A 19278-nucleotide genomic window follows, 5' to 3' on the forward strand; every position below is an offset into this window, starting at 1 on the left:
TTTTTTTTTTTTTTTTTTTTTGGAAGGGGCTTTTGTTTAGAGGACAGTGATCTTCATTTTTTTATTTTTTAAAAATAAATTTATTTCATTTATTTACTTATTTATTTTTGGCTGTGTTGGGTCTTCATTGCTGTGCGCGGGCTTTCTCTAGCTGCGGCAAGCGGGGGCTACTCTTCGTTGCGGTGCGCGGGCTTCTCATTGAGGTGGCTTCTTTTGTTGTGGAGCACGGGCTCTAGGCACGCGGGCTTCAGTAGTTGTGGCTCGCGGGCTCTAGAGCGCAGGCTCACCAGTTGTGGCTCGTGGGCTTAGTTGCTCCACGGCATGTGGGGGTCTTCCCGGACCAGGGCTCGAACCCGTGTCCCCTACATTAGCAGGCAGACCCTTAACCACTGCACCACCATATAGTTGATTTACAATGTTGTATTAGTTTCAGGTGTACAGCAAAGTGAATCAGTTATACATATCCACATATCCACTCTTCTTCTTTTTTTTTTTTTAGATTCTTTTCCCATATAGGCCATCACAGAGTATTGAATGGAGTTCCCTGTGCTACACAGCAGGTTCTTATTAGTTATTTATTTGGAAGGGGTTTTAAAATCAACTGAAAGGTGCCTTGCTGGTACGATCGAGACCAATGCTGACCAGGCGGTGGGTGTCCCGTGGAGGGCAGGGTGCTGTGACCAGGGGAGTGAACACCCACCACGTGGAGCCCGAGTCTCCTAGGCAAGGCAAGGAGGGGCTCTAATCAGGAAGACAGTCTCTGGGTGTGGGGAACGGGTGCCTAATGAAGAACTCTGAGCTCTGCCCTCTCAGACTTCAGCAGCAGCAGGAGAATACGTATAATGCAATTCTGGCCATAAGAGTGGAGAAGGTACTACAAGACACAAGTATTCACTACAGAGAGGGTTCAAGGCTACTGCAAATAAAAAGAAAATAAAGATGAATGCCTAGCTCCCAGCAGCCAAACTGCAGACAGCGTGAGGAGTGGACAGGCTGCCCAACGTCAATGTCTGGGTCTTCGTGTGAGCCGGGCTGTTCTCCTAACAGTAAGGACACTTGGATTTTCTCAGAAGGGCAACTGGCTTGTTCCAGGCAGGTGCCCAGAGACCTGCTGGTCATGCTTGGCTTGAAGTCTGCTTCTTTAGGACGGGGACTTGATCTGCTTTGTGCCCTACAGTCTCCCAGGCTCAGTGCATAGTAGGTATATGTGCGTGGAATGAACCATCGTCAATGAAAGGGCCTGTAGGCACCCCTACTGTTTACCCCCATCTCCCCGGGGCTGAACACAGCACCTGGCGTATCGCAGACGTGGAATAAATGTTTTTTGACTGGTTTACCCATGCAGGGTCAAGGGCCCCTGAACACTGCATGATTAATGAACCCGTGCAGCTCAAGATTCCCCCTCCTCTCAAAAAACCCCAGGCCTTGGCCAAACAGGTCTGGGCATTAGAATTGCTAAGGCAAATGGTGTGATTTCTGAATTTCCAGCCCAGCCAGCTATCCAACCGGCACGTCACACAAAATCCCTCCCCCCAAATAGTTCTAAGCCTGCCAGTCTGCAGAGATGGGAACAGGAAATGGAAAATCACCGTGTCCTCACTCACTGCACTGTAACACTGGAGCCCCGAGCCCGGATCTGCTCAGCGTGGCCCTCACGTGACAGACCACTGTTTTCAGTCCGCCCATGCTGTGTGGCCACTGCCAAAATGTCACCGATTAGAAGAGGTACCACTGATGTTGCAGCAGCTTTTTGGAGGAAATAATAAACTATGGTCATATGAAGCGCACACATCAAAGGTAAGACCTATCCTGGTTTCTGAAATGTGAAACCATGGCAGGGAGGAAACTGAGTGCTGGCCACTCTTGCATGAGAGGCAGGGAGTGTTAAATTATTTCCTGCACGGGGGCAGCCACATTTCCTCACAGATTTGGGTTTAATCCTATAAATAAATCTTAGGCTTTGTCTGAAGTACACCCCTGAACAAGGCCACCTGGAAAAATTGCTCCCTTTGCATCTGCTGCCTACAATTAGTGCCCCAGAGGGGTCCCAAGCATTCCTAGCTTTGGGGGGAGCTGGGGTGCCTTCCTTCATCCTTGTCCAGAAGGGAAATCCAGGAGAGATTAGGACTGCTTCCCCCCACTTTGCTGTCAAAGAAGCTGCTTCTCAGTCATCAAAGCAGGGGGAGGGGAGGGGAGGGGAGGGGAGGGATGCAGGGATGAGAGACAGGGAGTGAGGCACTTTCCTAGGAGAAAGACAGGCCTCTCCTAGAATCTCCCGAGACCCAGAGGCAGTGCCTTTTTTGGTACCTGACCTAAGAAATGAGGCTACTGGGGGGGACCTTGAAGATGGCGGAAGAGTAAGACGCGGAGATCGCCTTCCTCCCCACGGATACACCAGAAATACATCCACACGTGGAACAACTCCTACAGAACTCCTACTGAAGGCTGGCAGAAGACCTCAGACCTCCCAAAAGGCAAGAAACTCCCCACGTAACTGGGTAGGAAGGCTACTGATTTCTGGCTTAAGGAGCCTTAAAAGCAGTTGGTCTGGGAACTCATTTCTCACCTGGACACCCTGGACAGGACAAGGCAGAAAGGCAGGATGCAAATGTACTCTCTGCTGGGAGCATAGACAGAAGCTCAAAGTGGGCAGTGATGAGGGGCCAGGATGGGGGAGGGACAACGCTCCTCTTCTGATGGTGTGTTGCTCTCGTGGAGAAGCACATGCTTCCAAAGGCTCCCACACATTAAGTTCAATTTAAGAAAAAAGGGATCTGCTCAGCTGTTGGTCAAAACCTCTGCAAGGCAATTCAGTGCTACCCACCAAAATCTTAAATGCACACACCTCTGACCAAAGCAATCCCACAGACATACCTCAGTGTGCAAAGATGCAGAGGAAAGGACAGCGGTTGTCATGTTGTTTAAAGCAGTAAAAACAAAGAAAGAAAAAGATGGCAATGTAAATATCCATCGACAGGGAATCATTCTATAAATGTCAGTGTTTATAATATGGAGAACTCTGCAGTCAGTAAAAAGAGTAAGGTAAATCCATACAGACAGGAAAGATGTTCCCTAAGGTACCATGAAGAAAACACCTTTGGTATTAATCCACTTGTGCAAATGTAATGGATTCTGATTATTCACTGTGCACACTGATGTGGTGAATACAGAACCACGCTCCTAGGGGAAGATACAGGGTTAGGTCCCTTTGAGCCTCTGATCACAACCGATCAACACATAACCTTTTTTGTGTATTTCTGTTTACTGTATTGTTGACTCATGACCACTGAACTCACAGCCAACAGCACTTACACCTTATACCTGAGCAAAGCTTACCTAACACACACATTTTTCTCCTAAGGTACACACACCACAGCCTTCCCAAACGTAGGAACACGACACTGCAATTCAGCACGATGGTTAGGGCCCGTTTTACGCAGCAAAAACACCAACAAGCAGAAAAATGAGAAAACATGGCACTAAACAGCAAAAAAAGGACACCTGTTATTAGTATGAGAGCTGAGAAGGCACAGCGCTGCCTTGTTCGACCTCAGCTGGGAACACGCACGCCAGGCGATTCACATCTTCTGCTGCTCGGCACGTGTCCACGAATGACCCGAAAAGTTCCGGGAGTATTGATTCTGGGGTTACAAATAAATTTTAGTGAGTAGGCGAATTCACAAGTATGGAATCTTGGCCTCATGAGGGCTGACTGTATGTTTGTATATGCACAGAACATTTCTAGAAAATACACTCGACCCATTTTGGAAAAAGAGGTAAGGGACTGTTGCCAGAAGTTATCTCTGGAGAATGAGATGGGTAACAGATTTTTAATTTTATTCTTTGAATCTCATTTACAAGTGAGCACACCATTTCTAATTTTAAAACTCTACAGGAGGGAGATGGGCCTTTCTGCAGGTAAGCACAGCAGAGCATGACAGACTCACGCCGGGCTACGGGACCCTGCCCTACAGGAGGACCCATGTGCAGAGAGGGGTCCTTCCCTTGCAGAGGCCGTGGGACCACCCTCCTGCTTGATGTTTCCCTCTCCTGGGGAGGAGGATGAGGGCTGAGATGAAGGCCAGCATTGGACTCAGGCTCACCTACAAAAATATGGAAGTCAGAACTTTATCCCAAGAAACAGATGGACTTGTCTCCCTGAGCTTTCACAGCTTTTCACAAGCCAGAAGCCAGGAGCAGGACAGGGCTCACCAACAACTCAGCACTAAGAAACCTTGTTTAGGGGCTTCCCTGGTGGCGCAGTGGTTGAGAGTCCACCTGCTGATGCAGGGGACACGGGTTCATGCCCCGGTCTAGGAAGATCCCACATGCCGCGGAGCAGCTGGGCACGTGAGCCATGGCCGCTGAGCCTGCGCATCCGGAGCCTGTGCTCCGCAACGGGAGAGGCCACAATCCAGGAGAGGCCACAACAGTGAGAGGTCTGCGTACCGGGGTAAAAAAAAAAGAAACCTTGCTTTCCCAGGGAGTGGGGTGGGGGTCTGGAAGTCACAATGAAAGAAAACAGAAGTCTGTAAAGAGAAAGTATGACGGAATTGGGATTAGAAAGGAAAAAAAAGAATAGAAAAAGGAGGAAGGGAGGGAATCTGGCAATTTTGTTTAAGGGCAGTTTTTGGGGTTTTTTTTGGCCACACCACGTGGCATGTGGGATCTTAGTTCCCCGACCAGGGATCGAACCCGTGCCCCCTGCATTGGAAGCAAGGAGTCTTAACCACCAGACCACCAGGGAAGTCCCTTTACGGGCGGTTTATACGGCTGTTAATCTATGATTCATTCCCTCCTCTCACCCCCGGAAATGAAAATAGGTTTGTTTTCCAAATTCTGAAAATACGTAAGTACATCTAGAACTGGAAGGATACACCCCAAACTTTGGGAATGGGACTATGGATTTGGGGGGAAACAATTTTTTTACAGTAAGTCCTTCTGTATCTTTTGTATGTTTCTAACAATAAAAATGTATTTCATACTTTTTGTATCATCACATTTAAGGCCACGCTACATAGCATAACATAGCATAGAAAGCATGCCTCTTGTCTTTCCGGTTTTCTTTCCCTCCCTCTCTCCTTCCTCAGGCTGGTCCATGCCCTGAAGCTAAGAACTCAGCACCCAGTCATCTCCGAGCAGTGACAACCAGGCAAAAGTAAAACTCCAAGTTTCCTTAAAAAGTTCAACATAGAATGACCATATATGACCAGCAATTCCACTCCTAGGTTGCTACGCAAAAGAATTGAAAATAGATGTTCAAACAAACTGGTGCCCGAGTATTCACAGCAGCACTAATCCTAATAGCCGAAACGTGAAAACAACCCAAATGTCCATCAACAGAGGAACGGATAAAAACAAATGTGGTCTATCCATACAACAGAGATTATCTAGCCGTAACAAGGAATGAAATACTGATACATGCTACAACACGGATGAACCCTGAAAACAGAACGTGAAAGAAACCAGACATAAAAGGTCACGTGTTGTATGACTCCTTTTCATATGAAATACCCATAACAGTCAACTCTATACAGACACAGAACAGACTGGTGGTTGCCAGGGGCCAGGGGTGGGAAGGAATGGGGAGTTACTGCCTAATGGATACATGGGCTCCTTTTGGGGTGATGAACATGTTCTGGATCTAGAGAGAGGTGATGTCTGCACAACAGCGTTAATGTACTAAATGTCATGGAACTATACACTCTACAGTGGTTAAAATGGTAGAGTCTATGTTGTGATATGACTTCTACCTCAATTGAAAAAAAATAAAGCAAAGTTCCAAACTGTGTGACCTTGGGCCTCTCTGAGCCTACAGAATGGTCAGATGACAGCACAATCACACAGGCTGGTCGTGAGGCTTCCAAGTGATGTGTGTGTAAAGTGCTTGGCACGGGGCTGGGCGCATAGAAGGGGACCAGTGAGCAATGAAGCTGCCCCCGCCGGGACGACGATTATTACGTGGCACTGTGAAAGCCAACTCACCTGCAAGTGGTGGGGTTTCTGTGTTGTCAAATTGTCCTTTTAGTTAAACACCAACAAGCAAAAGACAGTTGGGGAGGGGTGCTGTGTGAGATGAAAGACTAAAGAAGAGAGTGGCTCTTCCCTATTTATGGTATATTTATATCTAGATTATATTTATACTAGAATTCTCTCCTCTGTCAAGGTAGGAAATGAAGTTAACTTGGTCCTAGAAAGGCAAAGGGTGGCTTTGCCAGTGGTCCCCCAAGGAACAACCCACAAGCTCTTGCTTTTCTGCCCCCTTCCCCAGGCTTGGAGACATGCGTCCTTGACTGGCTCCTGTTTTATGGGGGCAGAAGGGGCTATGTGTAGGTGAGAGGGCTCCACCTATGCAAAGGCCCTTACCTGGAAGCAGCTTTAAAAACCTAAGAATGGACAGATGGGGGCAAGAAGGACTATCCCCCTTCTTATCTGGGAATTAATTATTTGCAACAAAATTAGCAGAACCCAGAACTTCCTGAGGCAAGGTGAACCCCCTTGTGGCTGACAGTCGGCCTGGCGAGAGGGGAGGGAGGAATGAATAGGATTTCAGGCTGTCATGGAAACTTTTCTTTCCTGGGGCCTCTGAGCATATGGCAGGTGTCCTGAAAAATCCGTTCCTGCTGCCCAAGGCTGGCTGCTGTCCTCAGACATGTGGGTGAGGGCCTCTGCCTCTCCCTCTGAAAGGCCCCCTCCCTCTGCCACGGCAGCAGGCACAAAGGAATCCCCAGTGCGCACCTCTCATCCCAGCTCCCCAGACAGATGCTGGGAGCCTTGGTGAACCCATGGAAATCCGAGTCCCCTGCCCCCAGGGCCCTCGAGGCAACCCGCAGATCACAGACGGCAGCAGGCCAGAGGCCACGGTGCAGACTCCTCGAGGTTCCGCAGACTCCTCGAGGGCCGCTGCAGCGGGGACAAACCCCCCAGCTCCTCCCAAGACAAAACAGAGCTGCGTGCTGATTTGAGACTTTGAAGTAGTGAGCAGGCTGGACTCCCAGCAAGACAGGCTACCCTGTATAACATGGGAAATCCAGTTGGCTCAAGGTAGAGAAAATCACAAGTCAGGAGGCTGTAAACCCAGAGCAGCCAAAGGGATTAAGATAACAGCAGGTGGCAGGTGCCAGGGTGGAAAACAAGGCAGAATTCTGAAAACTCTAAAGCCACGTGTCTGGACCTGGGTGATTGTGCTGGAGGGTCTGTAGCAGCATGCCAGGGACAGACAAAGCCACAGGAGAAAATGGGCATGGTGGTCTCAAAGCATCAGAGGGAATCAAGCACTGGGGAATGGGGAAGGGACCCATAAAATAAAATAGGACAATAACATATTGTAGCGGAGAATGTAAGATGTGATTGAATTTTAAGGAGAAAAGACTAGATGTCAAAGAAATGTGACTGCAGCTGGCCACTTTGGGGTGTCCCACCCGTCTGCATGAAGGGCAACTTGGCCCAGCTCTAAGGGAAACTCTGGCTCCATTCATTTCCTTTAGCCCACAAATATTGTTTTCATTTTATTTCATTTTATTTTCTTTGGCCACACCACACGGCATGTGGGATCCTAGTTCCCCAACCAGGGATAGAACTCCCGCCCCCGGCTCTGGAAGCACGAGAGTCCACAAATCTTATTTTTTGAGGCCTTACTATGTGTTCCTTTCCCTCCCTGAAACTCACTGCTTAGCGGGGGGAGATGAGTGTCAATCGAAAGTGCATGAGGCCGTGCGGCTGTACCTCAGGGAGGCCTTATGTATACCCCACTCCCAAGGCGGCAGGGGAGGCTTTCTCAGGGATGTGAGTACAGGGCCCGAGCGCCATTTAACCAGGACCAGATGGGCAGGGGGAAGGAATGGGAAGTCCTGTGGGCAGAGGGAACAGCATGTGCAAAGATCTGTGACAGGAGGGGCTTGGCTGGAACCTAGGGATGGAAGAGGAGAAAGGCCTGAGGTCAGAGAGGCAGGACCCTGATGGACGGTCCTTCTAAGACTGTCGGTAAATCGGGGGCAATTTTTAGTTGCAGCGTGGCATGGCAGACTGTGCTTTAAGCAGATGACCAGAGTAGTGGCATATTCATTTCCTACCTAGGCAGACAGATGGTCAAAGCCATGCCGTGTTTTGTTTTGTTTTTTAAGTTTTTTTTTTTGGATGTGGACCATTTTTAAAGTCTTTGTTGAATTTGTTACAATATTGCTTCTGTTTTATGTTTCGGTTTTTCGGCCGTGAGGCATGTGGGATCTTAGCTCCCCGACCAGGGATCGAACCCACACCCCCTGCATCGGAAGGCGAAGTTTTAACCACTGGACCGCCAGGGAAGTCCCCATGCCGTGTGTTTAGTGAGGCCTCACTGGAAGATACAAACTCCAAGAGGCCTGCGCCCAGGCCTGGAGAATTACACAATGGGCCCTGCTTGGGGCCCACACAAACAGTCACATTTCTAAACACCTCTAAGAACAGTGGTTGCTAGGGCTCCCCCCCTCAACCCCCGCCAGCAATTTCAGAAGCCCTATGTCAGAAAGCAGGTAACATGGGGTTAAGACACAGGTTCTGGCACCATGTAGTTCTGGGCTCAAATCCTGTCTGCTATAGATGAGCTGGGTGACCCAAGGCAAGTTTCTTAACCTCTCTGTGCCTCGGTGAAATGGGGGTACTAAAAGTATCTGTCTTCTAGTGTCACTGTGTGGATTCATTAAGGTCAAGCTGCTAAAATCCCCATCCCTTGGCCTGGTACGTTACAGATGCTAAAGAAAATGTTGGCTATTATTACTACGGTTCGCATCCAGCTAAGGATGAGCACGGAAGACGTGCAAAGACCATGGAAATGTAGAACGATTCGGGAGCGCCCGGGCTCACCGGCTGAGGAAACAGCACGGGGAAAGAAGTGGGTTCCACGTACTTGCGAGCAGAAGACAGGAGACTGCCACGGCGTAGAGCTGCTTGGAGGTGGTGATGTTATAGCGATCCAGGAAGTGGTCCAGCAGGTAGACGGCCAGGTGCCGGGCAGCGGGGCAGAGCTGGCAGTGACTGCTCAGCAGGGTTAAGATGTCAACAAAGAACCGGCGGCTCTTCAGGAGCGGGGAGTGGGCTCGGAAGGTGGGCAGCTTCAGCTCCTGGAACAGGCAGGGCAGAAGGGGGGTCAGGGCTGTCTCCCGAGAGCCTCAGAGGCCCACCTGCTGGCTGGTGAGGAAGCATTGATTCCCTCCACACCCTCTTCGTTTTCCTTCAAGTCCCAGGATGGCAGTTCCTCTATTCTAGAAACTCCTGGACCGTCTCCCACCTGCCCTCACTGAGCATAGGCTTGTAAAGTGTCAAGAACATGAAGACAGAGGCAGGTGAAGGAGCGGGTCATTCCCAGCAAAAGCTCGACTATCTGAGATGCACGAGGCCATAAAACATGTAGGAGGCCTTGAGTTGGAGACCCACATCCAAATCTTGGTTCCTCTACTCAACCAGTCTGACGGACCTTGGTCAGCCTGCCTTCACCTTCATTTCTTCCTCAACAGCAGAGGATTAAATGAAAAATGGATGTGAAGCACCTATTTTGAAAAAATTCAGCATAAAAAAGTTGTTAAAATAACAGTACAAAGAACTCCCAAATAGCCTTCACCCAGATTCATTAGTTGTTGACATATTACGTTTTCTCTCTCTGCAGACATACGTGCTTTTTTCTAAAAGTAAGTTCTAGACATCATATATCCCCCTAGGAGGTGACTTTTCCTTTGTAATTCATACACTGCCGTGTCACCTGAATTTATTTAGTCTAACGCAATAAAAACCAACAAGAGAAATGTCACCCAACCAAGATTTTTATGATGGAAAAATTTTTCTTGTATATCTACCATATTTATAATTTAACCAAAGTAGACAAGACACAATTTATTTAGGAAATGTCTTAGCAACATTTTGTCAAATAGGGAAACAAAACTGAGGAAAAACAGGAAAAGAAAAGCTGGCAGAAAGGGAATTGTGAGAGCTCACTAAGGGCAGCTTCCCTGGGGGAGGAGATTAAAACAAATTGGTGCCCATCCTCCGTCTAATGCCCTCTCTTAACCCTGGGGCTTTACTTAAATAGCAACAGCTCTGGGATGAGAAGATATCTGTTCACTCACTCATTCAAGAGGTATCAGTTCATTCATTTCACTCAGTATCAAGTACCTCCTATACATCAGGCATTATTTTAGGCACAGGAGGTACAATCTGGAATGAGATAGACACAGACCTAAATGTAAGATTAAAACTATAAAACTCTTGGAAAAAACACAGGAGCAAATCTTCATGACTTTAGATTAGGCAATGAATGGCTTCTCTGATCTGACATCCAAGACAGAAGGAACAAAAAAAGAAAAAAATGCGTAAGTTAGACTTCAAAATTTTAAACTTTCAAAAGATAACATCAAGGGCTTCCCTGGTGGCGCAGTAGTTGAGAGTCCGCCTGCCGATGCAGGGGACGTGGGTTTGTGACCCGGTCCGGGAAGATCCCCTATGCCGCGGAGCGGCTGGACCCATGAGCCATGGCCGCTGAGCCTGAAGCCTGTGCTCCACAATGGGAGAGGCCACAACAGTGAGAGGCCCACGTACCACAAAAAAAAAAAAAAACGGGCAAAGGACTGAATAGATATTTCTTCACAGAAGATATAGAAATTGCCAATAAGCACATGAAAAGATTCTCACATTACTAATCATTAGGAAAATGCAAATCAAAAGCACAATCAGATACCACCTCACATCCATTAGAATGGCTATTATAAAAACCAAAACAAGAGAAAATAAACAAGTGTTAGCGAGAATGTGGACAAAATGGAACAAACTGGAAGCCTCAATACACTGCTGGTGGAAAAGTAAAATAGTGCAGCCAGTGTGGAAAACGATCTGGCAGCTGCTCAAAACGTGAAACACAGAGTTACCACATGACCCAGCAGTTCCAATCCTTGGTGTATTCCCAAGAGATGGAAACACAGGACCACACAAAACCTTGTACTGGAATGTTGATAGTGGCATTATTCATAATAGCCCCCAAATGGAAACAACCCAACTGTCCATCAACTGATGAATGGAAAAATATGGTCTGTCCATCCCATGGAATATTATTAGGCCACAAAAACAAATGAAATACTGATACGTGTTACGACATGGATGAACCTTGAAAACATTATGTTAAGTAAAAAAAAATCCAATCATAAAAGGCCACATATCCTGTGATTCCCTTTATATGAAATGTCCAGTATAGGAAAATCTGTTGACCAAAACTGCCTGCCTCAGCCAGGCACAATAATAACCACTTGCATGAGTTGTGTCACAACAGGAGGTCCCGATAGGGCACACTGCCGCTGCAAACTAACCAGGAGAATTCGGGAGGGGCCAAAAGGAGGGAGGAGACGCTGGCCCATAATATGTCCTGCCAACCTCCCAGAAACCCTCACGCTGGAATCCATCTTGGCTGAGAGATGCACACACCATCAGGAAGGACCTTAGTCAGACCAAACAGGGGCACAAGCAAGATGACTGGCCAGAGACAACCTGGAAAGCTAACCCCATCACCATAAAACCTGAGACTGTGAGCCACGCGGCACAGCAGTTCTCCTGGGCTCCCTTATTCCACTGTTCTCTGCCCAGGCGCCCCTTCCCAATAAAGCCTTTCGCCCTGTAAGGATAACGTGTCTCCTCGGACAATACATTTCCGAGCGTTAGACAAGAGCCCACTCTTGGGCCCTGGAAGCGGCCCCCCTTTCGGTAACAAATCCATACAAACAGAAAGCAGATTAGCAACTGCTGGGAGCTGGGGGCAGTTGGGGAGGTTAGTGGCGGGGGGGACCTGCCAATGGATATGGGGTTTCTTTCAGGGATGATGAAAATGTTCTGAAATTAGATAGTGTGGATGGTTGCACAACTCTGTGAATACCCTAAAAGCAACTGAATGTGTACTTCAAATGGGTGAATTTTATGGTGTGTGACTTACATCTCAATAAAGCTATTATAAAAAAATAAGATGGACACATCACCCACTCTCATGGAGTTTATGGCCCAGTTAGAAAGAGCTGGCCATCAAAGAATAAGGCAACTGCAGAATTCCAAACCATGATCAACACTACGGAGGGAAGCTGTGGACTCTGGGAAAGCTCCTCTGAAAGCAAAGCCTGGCGGAGATTTCATGCTGGGATCTCTTTTCTTCTGGCTTATTCCCCCAGAGCCCTGAGTCCACCACACAGCTCTCTCAGTAGCCCTAGGGCTGTGCTCAAGGAAGATGCCCAAAGCCTCAATCAATTATTTCCTGTTCCTAACATTATACATGAAGAAACTGAGTTTGACAAAGTCCTACAAACCCCAGGGCTTAACTAACTAGCAATATTAGATCTGAGACTAGAAGAATTTTAATGTAGCCTCTTCCTCAACCTTTTATTTTTTTTAAATCATGGAGAAAATCTTTTTTTAATAAACAATTTTTTAATTGAAGTATAGTTGATTCACAATATTTTGTTAGTTTCAGGTGTACAGCGAAGTGATTTGGTTAACATATATATATATATTTTTTCAGATTCTTTTCCACTATAGGTTATTACAAGATATTGAACATAGTTTCCTATACTATACAGTAAACAATCCTTATTGTTTATCTATTTTATATATAGTAGTACGTATCTATTAATTCCATACTCCTAATTTATCCACCCTCCCTCTTCCCCTTTGGTAACCATAAATTTGTTTTCTATGTCAGTGAATCTGTTTCTGTTTTATAAATAAATTCATCTGCATTGTTTTTTAGATTCCACATATAAGTGATATCACATATTTGTCTTTCTCTACCTGACTCACTTCACTTAATATGATAATCTCTAGGTCAGTCCATCCAGGTTGCTGCAAATGGCATTATTTCATGCTTTTTCATGGCTGAGTAATATTCCATTGCATATATGTGCCACATCTTCTTTACCCAGTCATCTGTCAGTGGACACTTAGGTTGCTTCCATGTCTTGGCTATTGTAAATAGTGCTGCTATGAACATTGGGGAGCATATATATTTTTGAGTTAGAGCTTTTGTCTTTTCGGGATATATGCTCAGGAGTGGGATTGCTGGATCACACGGCAATTATATTTTTAGTTTTTTAAGGAACCTCCATACTGTTTTCCATAGTGGCTGCACCAATTCACATACCCACCAAGTACAGGAGGGTTCCCTTTTCGCCCCATCCTCTCCAGCATTTATGATTTGTAGACTTTTTCAATCATGGAGAAAATCTTAACTTCTTTGTGGAAAAGATCTGACTTCTCTGTGTATTACTCATCTGCACTGTTTGATGGGTTCATGCTGCTCCTTGAATGTGGGGGTCTGGGTCTGCTCTTGCTTATGTTTGTTTTGCCACCACCCTGGTGTGATGAGAACATGGTCAGGTGCCCGAAACTAAACAGTGAAGGAGTGAAGGAAGGGAGGGGAACAGGAAGGGAGGGACTGCAGTGATGAGTATCAACCACCCGGGGCCCAGAGGAAGGTGTGGCTATCTGTGTAGAGTAGCAGGTCCGTGGGGACTTCAAGGAGAAGAGACCTGTCTAGCCAAATTCTGGAAGGATGTCTAGGAATTAACCTGCTGAAGAAGCAGAAAGGAAAGGAAGTTCAGCAGGAAAAACAGCACCTGCAAGGCCACACTGGTGTCCCGTCTGGGGAATCTGGAGCCCTTGGAACAGCCGGAGAGGGAGGGTATGTATGCTTGAACAAAGCAGGCTGCGAGGGTGGGCAGGGTCCCAGACTGTATGTCCTGCTAAGATATCCGGCCTGCCCTGAGGGCAATGGGGAGCCAGCGAAGGGTTGAGAGCAGGGCACTGACACGGGCGCAGCAGCCATGCGGGAAGACCTCTCAGCCAGGCTCGTCCTGGGCTACAGCCAGACAGCTGGTATCAGCAGCCAGCGTGTGGCTGCAGCCCCTCAACGACAGGGCCCTCTCCCCACCCTCCAGCAGCCTCCACAAGCTTGCAGCCTACTTGGGCATTTCCTCTAAGCAGAGGGCTCTACGGCTCTTGACAAGAAGCAAGCAGTCACACCACAGATCCTTGGTGTTCCACAGGCAGCAGCTGGGGGAAATTAGCCAAGCGACCTTTGGCCCAGGCCGCGCTGCCCTCATCAAGGCAGTTCAAAGGCCCCAAACACAGTAAGTCAGATATGCAATGTCCTGACTTCCCTCCCGGCTCAGCTCAGCCCAGCCAAGCTTCACTCCCTCCCTCTGGATTTTCCCTTGTGTCAAGAGAAACTCAAAGCAATACGTTGTTAGTCTTTCCTCTGAACACTCCCCTGCGAAAAGGGCCCACTGGCTTGAGCAGATTCTCACAGGAGGCCATCGGTGCATAAAAGTAAAAGCTATGGACCTTCAGAACAGGCAACAATAGCTCCGGAAGGAGTTAGCAGGTAGGGCTTCCTGGAAAAGGCTGGTCTCAAGTGTGGGCAGGCTTCTGAACACTAGAACAGATGCCTGCGATGCTTCCCAGCCCCATTTCTTCTCCTCCCTCAGACACGGGTTTAAAGGTCACTTCCTGAGAGGGGCTTTCTCTGACCCTTCATCATTCCAGATCAGGTGCCCCTTGTTTTCTCTCTTAGCACGCTGTTCTTCACAGCCAGGTATTTACTTATTTATGTGTCTTTTCCTGCTAAACACTAGCTTCAGAGAACAGGAGCCACGTCCATCTTGCCGATACCATCTGCCCAGCGCCCAGAGCCTGGCCCAGGGGCAGGTGCTCAAAAAAATATCTGCATGAGCAAAAAGGAATGAACAGCCATCAAAAGTCATGGAGGGAACTTACATGCATATGACTAAGTGAAAGAAGTCAATCTGAAAAGGCTGCATGCTATGACTCCAACTATATGACACTCTAGGAAAGGAAAAACTATGGAGAGAATGAGAAAAGATCAGTGGTAGCCAGGAGTTTGGTGGGGAGGAGATGAACAGGGGGAGCACAGAGGATTTTTAGGGCAGTGAAACTACTCTGTGTGATACTATAATGATGGATACATGTCCAAACTCACAGAATGTGCAACACCAAGAGTGAACTCCAATGTAAACTGTGGACTTTGGGTGACAATAATGTGTCCATGTAGGTTCATTGGCTGTACCAATGGACCCCTCTGGTGGGGGGGTTGTTGATAGTGAAGGAGGCTGTGTGTATGTCAGGGGGTGGCAGGGGTACATGGGGAATCTCTGTACCCTCCGTTCAGTACTGCTGTGAACCAAAAACTGCCCTAAAAAACAAAGTCAATTTAAAAAAAAAAAAAAAGAATGAACACAAGGACATCCCTCCCTGTTCCAAATATACCCATCCCTGCCATATATAGGGGAGCAACTTGGCACAGATTGTAAAGTCAGGCAGTTCTGGGGTGGAGTCTCACCTCCACTATTTACTAACCTTGGGCATGTGAATTCTGAACCCGTGTCCTCATGCAAAAAACCGGGGTCACAGTGCCATAATGTAAAGCATCTGGCACTTAACAGCACTTAAGCAAGCGTCAGTGGCCTTTCCCTCAAACTGGGCAATCAAATCTCAGGTAAGTTGAGCTTATCTGCCTCTGTCGGGCTCTCATAGGAAGCTGCTTTGTACGGTGGAACGAGACATTCTACCTGAGGGGTTATAGCTGGGCCTGGGGGTCTGTGCAGAAAAGGAAGCCTGACCACTCCACGTGCTCTGTGGAGCCCCGGAACCAAAGGGAATTAGGAGCTCTGAGCCTCTGCTTTTCTCCTGCACCTCAGAGCAGGGCAATTCTTTGGCAAATGAACAACAATGCGGGATGCCAGCATGCCTACCCTGCTTAGTTGACAGTCCAGCCGATTACTCCCCTAACCCAATTAGCGGGGAAAGGCATTCATTACAAGGGCTTTGCTCTAAGGATCGCATTCCTCCCCAAGCACTCTTGACCTAAGTCAGCTCCGGGTGCATGAAGCCAGACCCTCCGTTGAGTGCTGAGTGGCCTGGATTCCAGAAACCAAAGAGCAGCCTGCTGAGAGGCGGCTCAGGAAGCTCTCCTGGATTAGGCAGGCACTTGGCAGGCACGCAGCAGCTGGCGCGGGCAGAAAGGGGGCAGGAACCAGTCAGGCAGGGTGACTTTGCTCCAGCTGGGGCCAGGGGCAGCATCGGTGTGGCCAGCACAAAAGCTGCGGAGAGGGCACTGAGAGGAGGGGTGGAGGGGCAGGCAGAAGCTTCCTGAAACTCTCCCTCCCCAGTTCTGGCTCTTTATCACCTGATCCAGACGGGAGAGCACCTGTGCCTCAGGTACATCTAGAGGCGGGAGCACAGGGACAGATGGCCATGATAGGGTGAGGGCAGGGGGATCCACCTTAAAAAAAACCCTGCTCTTGTTATCTCAGTAGTTTATCATATTTTTAAAAATAATAACAATGGACTAGGAAAAAAACTATTAGACGTATACCAAAGTGGTTACAGTGGTTATCTCAGAGGGCTGGGATCCCACATGATTTTTACTTTCACGCTTTTTAACACTGCCCAGATTTTTAAAAAACATTCACTGTAAAAAAAAAAAACATTCGCTTTATTACTTCAATTACTGTGTTTCCAGTTTGAAAAAAATGGAGAGAGGGACTGGATACCCACTATAATAAGGCCCAGCTCAAACCTTATCCCCGAGGATTCCCTGGCAACCCTGCATCATCACTTTGACAAAATCAGCTCTTTAATAATAGCATCCCCCCTGCCAGTGCTGGGCTAAATATCCCGCTTCACCCTCACAAGATGCATAGACCCCACCAAGGCACTACCCAGAAGTAGTGTTTTTCTTTGTTTCTTCTTTTTACTAATTATAAATTAGGTGCTCACTGATAAATCTTCTAAAGTAAAAAAGAACAAATATCACTGATAATCCCCAGTGCAGCGAGAAGTACTATTAAGTTTCACATGGATTCTTTGGATGTTTCTCTGTGCAAACTTTCACAGAACAGGATCCTCATCTACAAGCACGTCCCTTTCACAGGAATCTGTGGTTTCAATGGCTGCCTGGAGTTTCACTGTGAGGTTGTGCTGTGACTTAACCAGACCCCGATTCTGGACATGTGGGCTGTATCTCCTATCTTCCTTCGGGTGTCGTCTGAGAGGCCTTCCCTGACCCCCCCTCTGCTGCAGCACCCCTACAATCAGCGGTTACTGCTGACTCAAGTGTTCCATCTGTCGCCCCCTCCCTGCCCCCACCACCCACAATGTGATCTCCGGGAGGGAGGGAGCCACCTCTTTCCAGGTCTTGGTTGTACCCCTGGTACCCGGCACACAGTGAGGGCGAATGAGTATCTGTTGAATGAGTGCATGAATGTATGAATGCATGAATGGAGTGTTCTGTGATGAACACAGCTGCGACCCAAGCAAACACCAACTGGGGAAACTTCCCTCCACCTGGGGCCTTCTCTAACCTCCTCCCCCGAGTCTCCCTTACCTGGTCCTGCACCCTTCCCTGGGGTAACCAACGGGGTGGGGGAACGGCTCCCGAGTGGGAAACCCCAGGGATACCAGAGGTGCCATTTTGGGGGAGAGGAAGGCGGTGGGTGTCAAGACAGGCTTGAGTCCTTTAGAAACACTCTCCTTGCTGCCTAAGAGCTCTGCCTGAGGCTTTCAAAGCAGAAAGAGGACCACCTGAGAGGTGCAGGGCTCCAAGAGAGGCCAGGGACAAGTGAATCATGACCCACATGAAGCCCCAAACCGAGCTACACACAGAGGCAGCAGGGCCACCTGTAGAGGCTTTGGAGGTTTCCATGCTTCCCCCTCCCCTGCCCCCAGCACAGAGGTGCTGACCTTGGCAGAGGTTGGCAAACCCTCTGCACCTGTGCTGGGCTCAGATGTGCGTGGGAACATGGGCAAGACCAGCCCCAAGTGCACTTCAACAGACCCTGAGCCCGTAGCCAGGACCCCAGCCCATCACTGTTGCAGGAGAGACGGGGAAGAAAATTCAGTGTGTGCCCCTCACAAACAGCCTCCGCCGGCATTTTAAGGCTTACCTCAGAGGGCTCTGAAGGTCATGCGTACTGTGAAAGTTCAGCCAGTCACCCCTGGTTTCTCATATTAGGGGAGAAAGGGAAGTCTTCATTTGACCTCTTGGTGTCCTGCACTGTGTTACTTTCTAATTGACTATTAACCCACTCTTTCTTCCGATCTCTGCTTAAAAGTCACTTCTGAAAAGTGTTCCCTGGTCATGCCCCTGTCAGTCTCCGAGCATCCAGGACTTTCCAGCCATCCATCCATCTATCCCTCCATCCACCCCTCCCTCCCTCTCCCTATACAAGCACCACCTTCTTCACCCCTGACTGGGCATCACGAGGGCAGGGACTGGGTTCATCTTGTTCGGCTCTGTGACCCCAGCGCCTGACACAAAAGAGATACTCAATACTTACCCAAATCTCCAAATTTGGGGAACCGCAAATACTTGAAATGAAAAGGTAAGAAAAAATGAGCTGCTCCTGATCTCAGGTTGAATAAAACTATTCATCTAGTTGAGCAATTCCAACTACTCACAAAGCCTGGCAGTGTGAGGGCAGGGGGGTGGGGGTGGGGGAAATGCTGAATTCCAGGGGAAGAGAAAGCTGTCCTTGCCTTGGGGTGGTGTGTGCCTCAGTCTACTCAACAGCAACACAGGGTGACCGAGGAGGAAGAAGGTCAGTGTTTACAGAGGGCTGGGAGCTTTAAGAATCGTAAATTATGCCCTCCACACTTGGTCACTCCAAAGGTAATGCTTCCCCACATGTGTTCCATGACACCCCAGCCCCCGAAAAAAGGGTTCTCTGGACCATTAGTTCGGGAAACACTACATACATATTAGCCCATTAGAGGCCCTGAAACATCTGTTCAGGAAAAAACTTACATAGTCTTGAGAAACGCTAGGTTAAATTTATTTATCCACAGACCACCACCACCTGCTGTCCTTTTTCAGGGGCAGACTAACAACATCCCAGAGAGCTTGTTCTGTGAAATGGTGCTTTAGGGTGCTGGCAGCTGGGCCCTGGTGCGCTGGGGAAAATGAAACGCCGGCACATCTGCAAGGCAAGACTCTGGTGAAAATCCTTGGCTCACTGCCTAATAATTTGATGATTCGAAATCAAGAGATTAACTGAAAAGCTTGCTGAGATTAAAAACCACAGCTTCCACCTGAAGAATGGCCCCTGGTAAGAATTTCCACATGGCTGTGGTATTAGGAGCCTAGGAGGGGCACAAGAGGCCACAGATGCCAGCCACAGAAGCCCCGGGCAGCCAAGTGCTGGCTGCCCTGCCTTGCGGGGTCCAGGGACTGGGCTCAAGATTAAATCTCCTGCCCCTGTCCCA

General features: G+C 48.3%; 1 protein-coding gene across 1 annotated transcript in view; it reads right to left on the reverse strand.

Moving 5' to 3' along the window:
* The window catches only part of CCNJL (cyclin J like), a 54970-nt gene that overhangs the window by 18010 nt on the left and 17682 nt on the right, over nt 1-19278 (reverse strand). Inside the window, exon 3 of the mRNA XM_024750619.1 lies at nt 8885-9098. Within this exon, the coding sequence (XP_024606387.1) occupies nt 8885-9098 (214 nt within the window). The remainder of the gene's footprint in view (nt 1-8884; nt 9099-19278) is intronic.

Source organism: Neophocaena asiaeorientalis, unplaced genomic scaffold (assembly GCF_003031525.2).
Source record: "Neophocaena asiaeorientalis asiaeorientalis breed wild unplaced genomic scaffold, Neophocaena_asiaeorientalis_V1.1 scaffold527, whole genome shotgun sequence".
In the NCBI taxonomy this organism is placed as follows: Eukaryota; Metazoa; Chordata; class Mammalia; order Artiodactyla; family Phocoenidae; genus Neophocaena; species Neophocaena asiaeorientalis.